At 49.4% G+C, this 17,223-nt stretch overlaps 1 protein-coding gene across 1 annotated transcript; it reads right to left on the reverse strand.

Moving 5' to 3' along the window:
- Positions 1–7,191: 7,191 nt before the first annotated feature.
- NAGK (N-acetylglucosamine kinase) lies at positions 7,192–16,334 on the reverse strand. The gene is made up of 10 exons (XM_007453395.1): positions 16,261–16,334; positions 14,399–14,483; positions 14,145–14,243; positions 13,177–13,318; positions 12,253–12,363; positions 11,448–11,560; positions 10,081–10,168; positions 8,760–8,857; positions 8,181–8,259; positions 7,192–7,522 (listed from the first exon to the last, which is right to left on the reverse strand). The coding sequence occupies exons 1-10, from the start codon at positions 16,287–16,289 to the stop codon at positions 7,332–7,334; spliced, it is 1,035 nt and encodes a 344-aa protein (XP_007453457.1). The 5' UTR covers positions 16,290–16,334; the 3' UTR covers positions 7,192–7,331.
- Positions 16,335–17,223: the final 889 nt, after the last annotated feature.

Here is a 17,223-nt window from a genome sequence, read left to right on the forward strand (position 1 = left end):
CTAGAGAAGTCGGTGGGAGAGTCAGGTCTAAAAGAGAGCATGTCCAGTCCTGGCCGTTCTTCCAGGACGGGCAAGGACTTGCAGGGGCCTGAGGAGGACAGTGGCTTCTGTATGACTGCCACTGTCTTGTGTGATAGGCCTGTCGGGAAAACATCATGTAACTTGAAATAAAGTCTGTGTAAATTCAGTATGTGGTTGTGGGACAGAGGTTGGAAGGAACGGACTAGGGTTTGGAAAATTTAAGAATTTCTCCTTTTTCTTATGAGGTCCCTTGTTGACTTTTTGAACAGCCACAGGTTTATGTCAGATTGAAAATATGAACCCACATCTTTTCCTTGTTTGAGTCTTTAGGATGGCATCATATGAAAAATGCCCTTCCTTGTTAGGTCACATGTCACAGGAGAGTAGTTTAGGGAGCTCGTATTGTCAGATGTGCTCATGAATTCCCAAAGTCTCTACCTCGAGGGAATGGAACTCTTAACTCGTTTTCAGGCAGGGCTACGAATAAAGAAATGTCTCGATTCCAGCTTCAGCTTTCAGCTGGAATTGTTGCCTCTAATAAGGAGAGGACCTTGGAAGCGCAAAACTAGAGGTCTCTTTCTTCCAGGGCCGCTTTTCCTCCTTCAATCTTCATTAACTTGTCCAAGCTCAGAATTCTGAAGGCTGCTGGAAGTGTGTTGGGATTGCAGAAGGAGCCATTGTCTAGACCGTCGTGTCTCCATCACAAAGAGCACCATGGATTCTTGTGTGGCTCCTGGTCTGGGAAGTCCTACAGGGATCCAGGTCGAGCCGTTTCTTCATCCTGAAGCAGGCTTGCCCTTCTGACACCAGGATAGGCTAAGGTATTAGGTGTAGTTCAAAGGGCTTGTTTTCCCACCTGCCGTGGGGTTTCATCTAGGATGTCAGCGTGGTTGCACAAGGCATATTTGGTCAGGACTAAGAAAGCTTTCTTCCAGCCAAGCAGTGGAACCTGAGGGCTGGCCATTCCAGTCCCACTCAGACACAGTGCGCTGACTCAAGATCAGGAAGCAGCTAGCAGTGTGACCCCCTTCTTACTGTGTAGGTTTGTGCTTCCAGCGGTTCCTCTTGCAGCGTGACTTTTTCTCCATCTATTTTATGTTGTGAGGTGGGAGTATAGTTGTCACCCAGACCACAGGCCCAGCTGTAGTCAGAGTTTGCCAACTCCTTAACAGGAAATGCGTGCGGGTCTTACTGGATCTTCACTGGGGAAAGGCTGGGAACCTCTATCTCAGACTTTTCCTCATAGGAGAGGTTCTGGGTGCAAGCCAAACTAGACACCTTTACCTTTTAAGGATGAGGCTGGTATTATAAGTGATGATTTGGATATTGAATTTAAGCCACTACCCTAAGTTTTCTTAATTTTCAACTAGAAGTTTAAGTATAGAAACAGAATATGTATTTTCAACAATTGCCAATTCTGGCTGGTCCCAGTGTTAGTTTATTAGTGACTGATTTTGTGATTATTGGACTCTAAAACTCCAAAGTGAAAATGATTTTATCTCTCGCTCTTCAAGGGGTAAAAAGCAAAAGAAATGCCTTTTATTTTCTCCTGCCCTTTGAACTGCAGCAGAAAACTTGATAGATACAGCCTAGGCCTGAGCACCTGCACCTTTGGGTCTTTGGAGCAGTTTCTGACTGCGGCAGTTGACTTTTGGGGATCACACAAGGTCAAACCCAAAAAGATTGCAAGGAAAAGGCTGGACCTTTGCAGCACCTTTAGTTTCCAAAGTCAAAACAGCTGGGGTCCCTTTAATTAAGGTTACAATGCTAATTATAACTTTAAAATGTCTTTAGAAGTAATCAGCATTTTTCAAATTGTGTATTGCTATAATGTCAAAGTTCTGTCTTGATTTTGAAGATGCTGGGAAGTAAGGAGGTGAGTCAAACGCTCTGACTTCAGAGTAGAAATTAATATATGTCGGGAAGGTTGTGTGAATAAGTAGCCAAAGGAAACAGCTTGACTGAATCTTCTTGCTGTTGGTGCTGCTGCAAAGCCCATGTATAAACATCAGGAGCCCAGGAATCTACACTCCTGAGATGGGAGGGGGCAGGTGTTCTTCAATAAGAGTCACGGGTTAATAATGTTGCTTGGTTAGGTTATGCTGATGTATGGGTTCAGGCAGAGACCTGACAAATTTGACCAAGATTTGGAGACGTGCACCTTTTGGGAAAGATTTTGTATTCCTAGCCACTCTCCTCTGGGATGAATGTAGACCTCATTAGTTTGGGAAGTTGATGGAGAGAACAGGAGGGTTGACTGGGATCTGGTGAGCATCAGGAACCTTGGTCTCCTCCTACCTCTGCCCACGGTTACCCACGTGAATCGTTTCCCCTCTCAGAGATCATTAGTTCTCCTGGTCCCTGGGTAGTACGCAGAGTACTTTTCTGTAGCCAGTGCTCTGCTGCCTCGTGAATTTCATCACAATTTTGTAAGGTTTCCCCCCCCCCTTTGTTTTTAATCTTCTATTTCTCCCATCTTGAATCTGCAATTAGTGACAAAGGACAGGGGAATAGGAGGCTGACCCAAGGAAACACTCAAGTTTCCTACTTGTTACTTGGCCTCTGCCCTCACTGCCCAGCCCCTCACTGCTGTCCCCAGTCGAGATTTTAGAGGGGGTCATACAAATAGGACAGCTGAGTACACTGATCTCTATGGGGCGTTAGCCAAGTGATTCACCACCCTACCCCCGGGGGACAGAAGAGAAATCTACAAAGGGACAGATGCACCATCTTTATTTTAAAAGAAAAAAGCCCCTTTCGATTTTGTTACTAGGAGTCTCACTTGTGAGGTCTGCTGAGCTTTCTTCCCCAATCCTACCTTCTTACTGGCTACCTTTTAATATTATAAATAGTAAAGAAACATTCTAGGCTGTGTACTATAAAAGAGTACACTCTGTAACTCAACACATTGATATTTCTGTCCTGTTTATTGTGAGCCTTCAGAAATGTTTAATGCTTGAAGGGTGGTTTGCGAGACAGGAACTTTTTTTTAAACAACTTTATTGAGGCATATTTTACGTAACATAAAATTCACCCATTTCAAGTGTACAATTCAATGATTTTAGTAACTTTCCTGAGTGGCACAGCCATACAGCTCTCAGAACACTTTCATCCCCCTCAATGAGATCCTTCATGCCTATTTACACGATAATACCTGTTCCTAGCTCTAGGGAATCATTAATCTTTCTGTCGCTATAAATTTGCCTTTTCTGGACATCATCTCAATGAAATCACACAAAATGTGGCCTCTTGTATCTGGCTTTTTTCATTTACATATATTTTCGAGGTTCACCCATGACATAACTTGTATTAGTAGTTTGTTCCTTTCTTATTGCTAAATAATATTCCATCCATGGATATATGTTTCGTCGGCAGGGGGTCTTTTAAACTTGGATTTCAACCTCCTGTGGTCTAAATGGAACCCTGAGAACATAGGGCTCCTGGCGGGTCTGCTGCGCATATCAAAGGGACTGCCTATCAGAACCAGCTTCGTCATCAGAAGCTCAGCCAGGAGCCTGACCTGCTCAGAAACTCATAATTTTGTAACTTCCTTTTTACATGAAACTTCTGTGCTGTCTACACATCGGGCTTCTGAAGCATCTGATAATTAGCTTAATAAATTAATGAGCATGTGTTTGAGTGGACAAGAAAGTGAAACCATCAATGCTGTGTTGAATATTTTTTCCTCCCCGACAAAATGGAGGAATCTCTGAACGTGCTCAATAGCGTCGTCTTCATTACAAAGCGGAACATGTGTTCAAGATCGTGCTGCCTTTGTTAGACCGATTTGGAAGGAAGGAGGCGAGCCAGCAGACGCGGTCAGGAGGAGAAAGGGAGTGGACTTTGCGGTACATCCCAGCAGGTCTGTGCACGGCCCACGCATCTGCTGTTGTGGATGGTGAAGCGCCGAGCGTGCCAGGGCAGCTTAGCACCTCCAGCAGGCCCAGGCCTGGACTTTGGACCTTTATCCCTATTTCTGAAGTGTTTTAAAAGCTGTTTTTGTTCCTTTTTTTCCCTAAATACACATCACATGGTAGTTATTAATACTTTGGGGGAGGGGCAGGGCTTTAAAATTGAAGAAAATACTTTTCATAAAAATATCAAAAATGGAAAAAAAGTTACTTTTTAAAAAATTTGCTATACAAACCAAATGGCAGCTGTGGAAAATCTCATTAAAATGAGAATAAAATGCATTTGCTGGCAGTGGTACCTTTTTTCCTACAGTTGGGTCATTATATCATATTACAAGGGGGCGTATGCATGGTGTGTGTTTGATTTTGTCTCAATATGGATCACAGTTTTAGTTGCATAATTTTCCATTCTAAATGGTGTTACAAAGTAGTACAAGCATTGTGTTGGAAGTCACAGACCTGAGTGAATCCCACCTCCACCACTTTGTTTGTGCCATTGGCCTGAACCTGTTTATTCATAAAGGTGTGACACCTTCCTCCTGGGGGCTATTGTGAAAATTAGACCAAATTTAATTTCAAAATACTGCCTGGCATATGATAGGCACTTAATACATGGTAGTGATAGTGGCAATAATGGGTGTGGCTTTGAACAGAGGCAGTAACAGGAAATCCTTGGGTTTGAAGGGCAATTGGATAGCTGATATTTTCCTGTTCCTGGGGAAAACTGACTCATCTAGAAAACAAGTAAAGGGCTTCTGTATCTGCCTTTCAACTACTGAACAAGTTTGAGAACCTGCTAGGTACCAAGCATTGTCCTAGGTACCAGAGCTGCTGGAGTTAACAAGCAGACATCATCCTTGCTCTTGTGGAGGTTAGTCTGGTAACTCTTACTCGGTTTACACCTAGCTTGAAATCTCCCAATGATTCTCTGAGGGGCTTTATTTTATGGTAAAAAGATAATGGGACCAGACCATAGCCAATGGGTTTTGTTTTGAGTGCCGTCTTTTCTTTGCCTCCTTCCTACAATCAGGTTTAAAAAAATCTGAGCTGACTTGCCTATTTACAGCTTTTTGAGATAGTTATGTCTATACAGGGCCTAACTATTCACAGCCTTACAGACGTTAATGTTGTATTCATTCACTTAAATTTTTCATTAAACTAAGTACATTAAAGAGAAGTGCAGATGTTGTAAACGGTATAGTCCATAAATTTTTACCAACCTTCTGTTGGTATAAGGTGTAACGGTATACTCATTTTTAATCCTTATATTAAAAATCCTTAGAGCACTCATCACAGCTAGAAGACATTCAGTGAACATCTGCTGAATGGATGGCGCAGATGAGGCCGTGCTGTCCACGAGATCACACAGGTAGGTTAAGGCAGTGCCGGCCTCTTCAAGTCCAGTTCTTGTTTCCAGCTCTCTTGTGTGGCTGTTATAAGCTCAGATGAGATGAATACATACATATTCAATGCCTTGGCAGTGCGGAATCCCATTAATTGCTCCTGATAGCTTATTAGTGAAGATTATAAGTTTAAAATTAAAGGGGGAGAATCTCATCAAAAATCACTTATGACCTTCTGCACTGCAACCTCTGTGTAACAGAGCCTAACTGGAGAGTAAGCTACCGCATCACATCTCCTTTGACCAAAGGAAAAAGGAACACAAAGTGACCTTGTGCAGTTTAACACTGCCTTCATTTTTTCAACTAATATTTAGTGAATACTTATGAGCTGGCACTAGAAAGTCAGTCAAGCTGTGCTCTAAGCCCTCCACTGTCCATCTGGAATAGTAGAGCCTGGACAATGGTAAGGAAGTGATGGCTGTACCCTGAAGAACATAAATATCTTTTTAAACTCTTCATCAATAGTTTTAGATTATAAATCCGAAAGACTGCTTGATCCTGGTCCTGAGACCATGTGAAAAGACTTCTCCAAAGTTCACCACTCATCAGTAAGCATTATTAGGACTGAGATGGAGCAAAGGTGCTCTGCTGTGTCCCTGACTCCTTGCAAGCTTTTTAGCTGATGATGTACTGGTGACTTGCTGAGAGCTGACCCCAGTGGTCTGGGCCATACCTAGATGTGAAGAGGGCTGGCTGTCCCTTCAGAAGGGACTTGTCTTGAGTTCTTGTTGTTGTGTTGAGCTAGAGCTGATGGGACAAGAGCCGCTACTGTTGTGTTCTAGACAGTGAAATAAGTGTCATCTGACTTGGGAAACAAGTATTCAAGACCCCACTGAGAGCCTAATCAGAGCTCCAAAATTATTGGGTAGAGCTCCCTCAAGTGCAGACCCTGGACCTCTGCAGCAGAAATTACCCAAGGTATTTGGGTAGAAATGAAAATTCCCCATCTCATCTCATCCTTGACCTAATGAATCAGACACCTTATGGAAGGGGGAAAAAATAGAAACCTGAGTTTAAAACAAGCTCGTGAATAACTGATGCACAGCAGTTTGAGAACTGACGTTTAGGACATGACCCATGCCTCTAAAAGCTTACACTCCAGACACCTGGAGAGGCAGCCACTGCGGATCAAGACTCTGGCTTCAGTCTTCCCAAGCAGCACGGGCAGAACAGGAAGCTCTGGGCTTGTCTTGACCAATCAAACTGCAGTATCCAGAGGACAGGAAATCATGTCTGCTCCTCACTGATGTTCATCATTCCCGCTGCCACACAACAGTGTCATCCTGTAACCAGAGCCAGGCCAGCAGTCACCAGGAACAGGTAGGCTGCCTAGTTGTGTCTAGTTGGCCTTCTTGGATCTCAGCCATCCTCACAACTTCTTAAGAACTCATTCATGCAGAAAAACTGCAAAATGTGCTGTTCACCTGTAAGTACCAAATCCAGTGAGGTAAAAATTCTCCCAGATTAGAATTGTACCCAGTCCCCTAAATCCTACTGGGACTATCAAGAGAGGGTGTGATATAGCTAAGGTTATTGCTGGTGACGTTCTCCATGGACAACACTTAGTTCCACTAAAAATGGTCAGGCAGCAATCTTGACCCTTACCTTTGACTGGAGAAAACTGAGATCACAGGTTAACTGGCAGCCACATGGCGTAAGTATCTAACCTGGTGGGCAGGGGCAGCACACAGGTTATCTGCCTAACCGTGTGGCGAGCAGACTGCAGACCACAGGCCAAGCATCTGGGGGTGGGGCTTTAAACCCTGGGCTAAAACCACCTCTGAGCCCTCTGGGATACCTGCTGGCAGGTGAGCTGAGGATGTACACAGCAAATGTGCTTGATAACACAATCCAACTGGGGAGTGGGTAAAGTGCGTTTATTTTCTTCTATATGTTTCTTTTTCAAAAAAAAGAAAAGGAAAAGGAGAAAAAGCCTCCTGCCTTCCAGCACCCAATGTCCACTGGGCTTGGAGGGGGTGGAGCCAGGGCCAGCCCCCTAGGAGAAGGTGTAGGAGTAGAAGGCAATGGCATTGATGCTGTAGTCCATGGGGAGGAGGTGACCGATGTGCCTGGCCCCTAGGCTGGCCCCGCCCAGGGCAGAGGAGTGCCGTAGCTTCAACAGGGTGAAGCTGGAGAAGGAGTTCTGAGCCTGGATCTCTCTGCCCTGGGTCAGCGCCAAAAGGAAACCTGGAGGAAAGAACGTAGAGGATGGAGGTGAGAGACCAGGGAGAAGGTGGGGACAGAGGGAGGGAAAGAAGAGGCCCAGGCCCTGAGGCGTCCTGTGGAGGTCCCACATGCCAAATCCCTAACAGATGGTTGCACCAGGGTGCGTGAGTCCAGTAACGGCTGTGGGGCACTGGAGCCCGAGGCCCCCAGCCCCCGATGCCTCCCGGGGGTTCCTAGGTAGCATCAGGGATCCTGGAGCTACTTCAGAGTAGCTAATGCAAACCACACTGCCACCTGAAACAAGCTGCAAGGTTGCAGAAGGCACATTTCTCTCCTTCTAGCTAGGATTATGGTGACCGGGATGTCCCCACATGCTGGTCAGAAGCTCCAGTTTCAAGTTAGATTTGTCTTTAATTTTTAGAAGGTGGTGCCTATTTAATAAATCCTCTGGAAGAGAATGTCTGTCTAAGAGTTCAAGGAAGCTGGATGGGACATTGTAAAAGGGCTCCCTGGAAGAGTGAAGGATGAGGGTCTTGGTCTGAGACATCAGTGGCCTGTCCAGGCCTCCGGGTCCAGGTCCCAAGTCCTCCCCAGGGCAGGCTGTTTGCCCAGGCCACCCCCTTTCCAGCCCCATCTCTTGCCCTTGCCTGTCTCAACCTGCCCCCCACCCTATACTCACCTTCCTTCAGCAGCTCCCAGCTCTTCCACACAGAGCCCACACACAGGATGGGGAGGCCAATCTCCCCTTGGAACAAGACCTGGAGAAGAGCAGAAATGGATACTGGGGGCAACCAAGCCTCTCCAGTGCCAGAGGGGGCAGTGTCCTCAGACTAGCCCAACCTATCCCAGTCACTCTCCCTCTAGCTGAGAACCAGAAGGTGGGCTCAAAAGAAAAAAAAAGGGAGAGAAAGAGAGAGATTCATATAGGCAAGGTAGAGAACGGAAGGGAAAAAAGAGTTCAGCAACACAGAGGAAGAAAAGAGAAGGGAGGGAAATGGACAGAAGCAGGACTGAAAGAAAGGGGACAGCACATATACCACAGTAAATCAATCTGCTATATATAAACACAGATGAGGGAGGGCACGGACCCAAAGAACTTTTCTGTGTTATAGACTTCCTGCAGAGTTTTTCTCATACCCTAAGTTCCTTTAAAATCGTATCCAGTTTACACAGTTTGGTGGGACAGTCTCATTCTAATGGGGAAGGGCCGAGTCTGGCCCAGCAGCTCCCCGGCCTGCATTTCCCCCCTTCAACTCACCGGGTCAATCTCAGGCAACACTGCCACAACGTGTCTGCCCAGCATCTCCCCAGCCTTCCTGAAGATGTAACGGGAAAGGGGATCTCCCTGCTGAGCACCTGGGGTAGGGAGGAAGGAATGGAGCGGGTGAATACCCAGGGAGGCTCCGGTCCTCAGTTACTCTCTTTCTCTCTCTGTTGCAGGGCAGCAACAGCGCGAGTACGATGGCTAGCAGAGGTCTCGATCAGGAACAGATGCTCACCTCACGGCGTGTGGGTAAGCCAGCCTCCAGAGCTGCCTCTCGTCCTTACCCACCGGCCCCCACCAGCTACTTTCACCCTAGGAAGGGTGTCCTGGACAGAGATGGCTCACTCCAGGCACTCAAGAAGGGCAGCCCCGCTGGGGAAAACACTGGCACCTGGTCTGTACTCCAACTTGCATTGAGTTATTCAGTCTGTCCCGGAAGGTCTTTCTGCTCTGGGGACCCAGGACCCTACTTGAACAGCTGGCTGGTACTCCTCTCTGGGCTGCCCACCCGCCTCCAACAGTCTGCTGTTAGTCAGCCCAGCCCCTTCCTAGCTCTGCTCTGGAAGGGCCTCAGACCAGCAGGATCTAAGAGGGCCCTACAATGCCCTGAGGCTTCAGGAATCCAAATTAAGGGAGCATGGACCGCACACTGGAGCAAGAGCAGCGTGCAGACAAACAAGCCCTATGGCTCAGCTCCTCCTGATACCCAACCAAACATGCCTAACCTCTCCGTGATTCCCTAGGCCTCTGGGTATCACTCGTTAAAAAAGAAAGGTATAGATCTGCCCAAAGGATAATTGCTTCATAAATTTCTCAGAAATAGACATACAGCCTGCACAAGCCGTGACAGCTGTCACGAAGAGAAACAGGTAATATAAAACGACTGGCAGGGCTTCCCTGGTGGCGCAGTGGTTGAGAGTCCGCCTGCCGATGCAGGGGACACAGGTTCGTGCCCCGGTCGGGGAAGATCCCGCATGCGGCAGAGCGGCTGGGCCCGTGAGCCATGGCCACTGAGCCTGTGCATCCGGAGCCTGTGCATCCAGAGCCTGTGCTGCACAATGGGAGAGGCCACAACAGTGAGAGGCCTGCGTACTGCAAAAAAAACAAAAACAAAAACGACTGGCAGTACAGCCTGCGTGTCCTTCTGTCTCCACCTCAAGGCCCACAAGTACCAAGGCCCACGGTGGCAGAAAACTGACGGCACTTGGTCAAAGGGAAATTGGCTTCCAATCCCCATCTGAACCCTGCTCCACCCTCCAATTAGGGAGGTCTCTGCAGAACAAAGTCAGATAAAACCCTTCTCCATCTCCAGTACCTTCTGCAACTTTCCGGCAAAACCCAGCAAACCTGCATTTATCAAAGTCCCTATACAGGTGGGTGAGGATTCCTAGCCGGTCTGGCACCTGAGAGACAGAGAAAAGGCACAAGATAGTCATCAGAAGCAAAGGAAAATTCCCAGTCTGCCCACCCAGTTGGCCTTCCTGATGTCTCTACTGTTTGAAAACCTGGAATAATATTTGTTTAAGCTCTAGAGTACAAGGATTTGAGATTTCTCATTTGAGAAAAGTTATTTGTTTTCCCCAGCATGGCCTCTACTGCTCTTTGGAGGTTAGCCTGGACGCAACACAGAGCACAGACCCGCGCTCGCCAAAGAGTCTTCTGCAGTTCCTTGAGGTGCTCTTGAAAAGATTTCTTTGGTCGAAGGAATCTAACCACTACTGCTCATTGCACCTCTCCCTTAAGAGTCACAGTGCAGATCAAAGGCTCTGAGAAGTCAAAATTGATTTGTTTCTCCCACACTTATTTCACCACATAAAGTGCAGCTTCTATCTCAACTACCTTACACACCTGTAACGCCTTTGAAGGTCCCAAGAACCAGAGATTCCCTAGAATACGTTACTAAAATGGAAGAGGGGGTGGGGGGCTACAATTTGAGCATCTGTGGCAATGTATTAAGCATGTCATACATACTCTGTCATTTAATCTTTCTAATGTCTTAATGACTAAACAGTAAGAGAGGGAGTAGTAGACATATTAGTGGGGTTCAGAACCAATCTGCTGAGTCAGCTCGCCTAAGTGGCCCTCAGCCAGAGAGATGTCTCTCAAGTAAACTTACTTGCCTTCTCCTCTCTCAGCCTCCACCTCTGGTGCAGCTAAACGCAGCTGTTTCCTAACCCACTGCAAATGAGCACAGCCCAGACAAGGAGGGCAGTCAGTCCCTGATGCCCTCCCTGGGTGGGAAGCTGTACACTCCCAAGAACTCTCCCTGCCCCTCTTTAACAGGCTCTCTTCCCTGACCCATACAGCCAGAGGCAGCTCACTGGCCAACATACCTGTTCAGACTTCACCTGCTGTCCCTGTGTCCGTGTGCACTGTCTCCTGATCTCACCCTGCACCTCTCACTTCAGCCTAAATGGCATCTGCCTTCACCTCGCCGCAGAGTCTAGCTGCCCAAGGATGAAGTCCAGCCTGCCCGCAACCTACCCTCTCCTCATGCGGGGAATGCATGCCCGCCTCATTCTGAATCCGGTCCTCACAGACGACTTCTCCATCCTCCAGCTCTGACAAACAATTCACCCCGACTTCCCCGGGCTCACCCAGTCCCTCTCCTGAATTCACGCCTGCTCGGTCTCCCTCTGCCCTATCCCAGGTATGCATGTTTACCAGGGGCAGGGGAAGTACCTGGAAATAGTTGAACATGGCCTGTTTGACATAGCCAATGTCATGAGGAGCCGCCTCTAGGTTGTCGATGGAGTCAAACACTATTTTCACTGCTTGGTGTGCAATCCAGTAGGCTGCAGAGAGCAGAAAGGGCTAAGAAGATGGGGCAATCTCCCCGAGTTCACAGGGAAGGAAACTCACACCTAGACAGGGTTGAGTATTACAGAGAATTAGGTGCCCCAATTCCCAGCCTGGGGTCCTCTAATTAAACCATATCTGACTGATCCACGTAAGGGAAAGCTGGAGAGGGAAGACTGAACAGGTGAAGCTGCGTCACATCAGCTCCCATCCCCATGTAAAGACCAGGTCAGTCAGCTGCCATCCAAACCACGAGAGTCACTGCCAGAAGCTGGCCCTTATGAAAATGTCCACCTGCTACCTATGAAGCGGTGATGGTGGGAGGAGCTTCTAGACCCCCTTCCCACTAGCAGACTGGTACGGCATTTCCTGACATCTATGGCCTTAACCTTCACAGTGTCAGTTCCCTCCTAAGGACTCCAAAAGTCAACACAGGTAGGCAACGGCTATTATGCTGAGGCATGAATCTGAGTCCTGGGTGCATATCACTGCTGAAGAGCACAGCCAGCCAGTAGTCCAGCATTTGCATCTCTAGATCTCTTAGTCATTATCTTGGACTCCGATTCAGGCGCTCTCCCCAGAGAGCCCCAGGGGGTCAGCAGGCTGAGGGGAGGGGAGAGGAAGATGGGGAGCTGCAGGAAGTGAACAGTCCAGGACCCTGAGCCAGGCCCAGTCGGCGTGAGCTCACCTGAGCCCTCATCTCCCATCATGTGGCCCCAGCCACCGCAGCCGCTCTCAGAGCCATCGGGGTTGATGAGCCTGCAGTTGGAACCTGTCCCAGAGATGAGCACGATCCCACCTGGGGAAAGGGCACAGGAGGCTCAGTGTGGCCGAGGCCCTGCACAGAGCACACAGCTTCTGACTGAGGAAAGAAAGGACAGAAACCAGCCCCAAGCAAAGGGATCACCACCCAGTTTTGTAGAGAAAACCGAGCCCAGCTAGTTTCCTGCCTGAAGGTGGAGGGCCTGGGTCTCAGAGAAACTCCAATCACATAGTGCCCTTCTCTAGGGAACAGAGAGGCACACGAGTCTGTGTCTCCTTGCCCAGCCAGCCTTCAAGTGACTACCTGCTTTACTGAGTCCCTACCATGTGCCAGGGATTGTGTCAGACCCTAGTCACACAGTGATACTCATTCAGTACCCTAAACCACCTTATGAATATAATTACCCACATTTTATAGATAAGGAAATTGAAACTCAGAGCATTCCATAACTTCTCCAAGTTGGTACAGCTGGCAGAACAGGAGCTGAGATTCAAATGCCAATCTCACGATACCATCACTTTTTATACTCCCGTCACAGAGTTCCTCCCATTGTCTTTTCAGCACTTGCTGCTTTCTCCAGCCAGCTTCGTCGCTGCACTGCCCAGGGGCTCCCTCCTCTGCAACGGAGTCTCATGTTGGACTCCTTTCTTGCTTCCCATCAAGACACCCTTCCTGCCCTCCCTCCTTCTGTCCAGTCCCTGCTCTGGCAAACCTTAGCTAATGAAGGGAGTAGGGGTCGTGATGAGGGCTGCCTCCCAGGTATTTACTAGTCAGGTTCTGCCAGCTAAATCTAAGGGGCTTCCCCAGGAAAACCGGTTCTCAACCTCACCCCTCCCTCCACCTCCTCACCATCCGGCGTAGCTGTGGCGATGGAGCCGGCGGCATCAGTGGTGATTAAGTAGCTTTCGCTCAGGTAGGGAAATCGGTCCCTCAGCTCCTCCATCAGGATCCTCACCGCGTCCTCCTGATCCCCACCGCTCAGGGATAGGCCCTAGGCCACGCGGGAGGTGAACGAGCAAGCAGCGCCCCAGACCCAGCTCCTTTCTCGACCCCCTCCCCTCCTACATCTGCTCCCTGCTTGCTACCGCTGGGCATACCCTGTTCATGCAGCCCCAGTCCTCCCTCCGCCACACACAGTGCCTCATCGAAGGCTGTGGCTGCAAGAAGAACCTGGACTGAGCCCTGCCAAGAGGAAGGATTCAACAATGCCAGGTCAGGAGCTGGGGAGGACAACAGTGCCCTTAACAGAAAAAATCAGGCAGAGGAGCAAGTCGAGGAGAGGTAAGCTTGGTTCGGAATGCGTGGGGTTTGGCTGTGCCTGCAGGACATCTCCCTGAGGATACGTCCAGGAAGTAGCCGGAGCTACAGCAACTTGGGAGAAAGCTGAGCCAGGAATAACAGGTAACATTTAATCAGCCCTTATGGGTCAGGCTCTGTGCAAACCACTTTGGGATGTGTCATGCCATTTTACCATCCCAGCAACTCTGAGGTAGCTACTGTTATCCGCATTTTCCAAACGAGGAAACTGAGGCTTCGAGCAGGTAAGTAACCTGCTTAGGGTCACACAGCACAGATGCTGAGTGACAAAGCTGGGATTCAAACCGAGGTCTCATGGCTCTCCAAAGCCCTGTGCTCTTCCAATCCTTGTGGCTTGTAGGTGACAATGCAGCCACAGAGTGGATGTGATCAGGTGAGTTTCTAGACCAGAGACTAAGCCCTCAAACACACTTTCCCTTTGCAGTCATCGGACTCATCTAGTTCAAACTTGCTGTCTCAGTGTTGCTGTGACCTAATTCCCAAACTCTACCCAGACTCACCAGGCTTCGTAGAGGAACAAGAGGATCCACCCCTGCTTTCCGTTTGGCCCTGTTCACCATCTCGTTGATCCTCTCCACACACTTGTCTGTCCCGATCAGCTGGCCCCAGTCAAGGGAAGGAGGAGTTACAAAGGCCTGTATGACCTCTGTCGCCCCTACAGGCTGCCAAGTGAGCCCCCAACCCCCACCTTAACAGGAGTTACAGAGAATAAAACCACAGTCAAGCCCACTGGTCCCCTCAGTGTGGCCTTTACCCAGTGGTTTGTGCTGAGTCCATCCGCTTCTGCCAGGATCTGCCCATCCTCTGAGAGTAAAAGGACCTTGGATCGTGTGCCTCCCCTACAGAACACAAGGGGGCACTCAGTCTTGCTCAGAAAAACCTGCAGATACAGCTAAACTTGTGCAGTCCTTGTCATAGGCAGAGCCCAGAGTGAGGGGGACAGCTTCAGCAAGCCCAATCACCATTCCCAAACCCTCCTCGGTGGCTGGGTGTTTGCTGGGCTCTTGGACTTCCAAAACATAGTTCCTGCTCAGCTTCCCTTGGGGGTATCCTACTGATCCTGCAAGACCCTACTCATATATCACCTGGTCCTTGAAACCTCCGATGTGTGGCCCACCACTATAGCTCCATTAGTTCAGCCATGTCAGTGCCCCCATGGACTCCTCTGTATTAGAAGTGCGTTAAGCTGTTTTCCTGTCTGCCTCTCACTAGACTACAAGTTCCACTGGGTCAAGCTCTGGATCATTTATTTACCCTCATGCCTGGCACAGGTAACACTCAGTAAACGTGACTAAAAAGAATGGCACGTCTCTCTACTTCTCTCACAATAGCTAAAGGCTGCCTTTAGCAGCTCCAGCTGCCAAGATTTTCAAGACACCCTTGTGAGAAATGCTGGCCAGATGACAGGAAGAGTTAATACCTGCTTAAGCAACTAAAGGGTCAAATGCTTATTACTGGGAGAAATGGTAGTTTGGAGGGAGGTCTGTGGTGGTGCGATGTATGATTCTTTATTGATCAGTACTTTTAGGAATATCACAAAAGGACACTGAAGACCTGCTGATCAAACTCAAAGATGACAAGAAGTTTCAAGGGGTAGTTAATGCATGAGGTGGCAGATTATTGTCCCAAAGAACCTCTTGACAAACTGGAAAAATGGGTCATATGTTACACATGAATATAACAGGGATGAACGCAAATTTCTGTAGTTTCTTTTTAAAAAACAGTGCGATAAATACAGGGCAGGGGAGGTCAATCATAACAATGCATGTGAAAAAAAAGACTTTGGGGTCCATGAGTCAGCAGTGAAATGTGACTGCCACTGAAGTAATGCAATGTCAGATTCAAAAGTGAGTGCCCTAGCTCAGACCCTCTATTGTGCCCTGATTTGACACACCCAGAGTCACAGAATGTTGACTGGCAGGGGACTTGGCGATCATTCGGTTCATCCCTCTTATCACTTCACAAACGCGGTAACTGAAGCCCAGACAGGGCAAAACTCTTGCCCATAGTCACACCGAGGGGAAGAGCTATTACAAAAAGTCCTGCAGACAAGCTTCCGAACAGGAAATAAGCAAGAATAACAGAGGGTTGGATCTAGAGTGAGTAGCCTGGAGTGCCAAGAATGGAGGAGTTTCAGCCTCCCCCAGCTTTAGGTCCCAGATACCTTCAGGCAAAGATCACTGTCCGGGATTCCACCACACCCCTGCTCCCCACCCCAAGTCCAGCAACTTCACACCTGACACCTGTTCTGCAAAACTCTCTCCGGAGCGGGAATGGAAAAAAGAAGCTTCTCCAGCGGAGCACTGTGGAGTGGGTCTTTCGTGGGAGAAAGGGCTGTGGTTTCGCCGCTAAACACAAAGGACCTCCCCCGGGGTGTGGCTGTGGCACACAGTGCCTACAAAGCACACGACCGCGCGCGCAAGGGCACCGTCGCGCGGGCACACACTCCTCCTCCACAAGACCCCGCAGCCCAAAAGCCCAAAGTGGCCGGACCCTGACTGAGGTGGGAGGTCACCAGCCTGCCGACCTGGCCACGGCCTTCCTCCCGCCCCGCCCTCGGGCCAGAGAGTGGCCCAGGCCGCCCCTTCCGGACTCCCTCCTCCGGACCGCACTCACCCCTCTACACCCCCATAGAGTGCGGCCATGCTGCTGCTACCGCCACCGCGGATCCCGCCGTTTGCTTCCCTCCTGTCGGCGATCCCGGCCTCCAGCCCGCTGGGCACCGCCCCGCGTCACGTGAACGTCCGTGCGGTCCAGCCGATTCCCAGTGCGCGTGCGCGGGGCGTGGCACCGTGGCCCGCCCCAAGCTTCAGGGCTGCAGGTCTGGCTATTGGCACCGGGCTGGGTGAGTGCGGTCCTCAGCGGCTCCTGCAGATCGCCTCCCCGCCTCCTGAGCCCTGCTTCTGGAGATGGATACGGGATCCCAAGCAGAGGAGCCAGGAAGGGGTGTTTGGGCCGGACCCCCTAGACCCGTTGCCCTGCCCTCCTCTCAGTGCCCGGAAGTTGCTAGCATCTCCGCCTCGCGCGTGCGCAATGCGTGGGAGCCACGTAGACTGGGTGAAACAGGACAGTGTGGTACACCTGGCCAGACCCCCACTGGGGTGTGGGATCGGGGAGCTGCACGAAGCCAGGGGACCACTGGGAGTCCTAAAAAAGTGCACTGTTCAACCCAACACCTGCCTGGCGATGGCAGAGTCACACCGTGGGCACACGAGCACCCACTAAGACTTTACACTGGACTTGTGTGAATATGTGTAAACAGGAGTAACCAGAAGCAGGCTGGGAAAGGAGAAAGCTCCCCAGGCTGTCCTTGTAAGCCTAGAGATGAAAGAGTTCAGCTTTCACTACTTTCCAAAGAAAGTTGGGTTCTTTGTAGAGGGTATTTGAGGGCTGTAGACTGCCAGGCGAACTAGCAGGTACAGTTTGTGAAATAAAATTCATATTTTATGGCAAGACAAAAATTTAAACATGAAAAGTTTTATCTGCCCTTTGGCCTCTTCTCTCCCCCCTATTGTGCATTGTGTATCTGCATTATGAATCGACCAAGTCTCCCCAAACTCCTGCAGGAAGGGGGACCCC

This window comes from Lipotes vexillifer, unplaced genomic scaffold (genome assembly GCF_000442215.2).
Source record: "Lipotes vexillifer unplaced genomic scaffold, Lipotes_vexillifer_v1.1 scaffold253, whole genome shotgun sequence".
Classification (NCBI taxonomy): Eukaryota; Metazoa; Chordata; class Mammalia; order Artiodactyla; family Lipotidae; genus Lipotes; species Lipotes vexillifer.

What these genes read in the sequence shown, in the direction of transcription:
- NAGK (XM_007453395.1), bottom strand. Translation starts at nt 16,289, where the DNA reads ATGGCCGCACTCTATGGGGGTGTAGAGGG. An exon ending in TTGTTCCTCTACGAAGCCTG is followed by an intron (nt 13,319 to 14,144) that starts GTGAGTCTGGGT and finishes CGCGTGGCCTAG; the next exon opens with GGCCTATCCCTGAGCGGTGG. An exon ending in TGTTGCCTGAGATTGACCCG is followed by an intron (nt 8,260 to 8,759) that starts GTGAGTTGAAGG and finishes GCTCTTCTCCAG; the next exon opens with GTCTTGTTCCAAGGGGAGAT.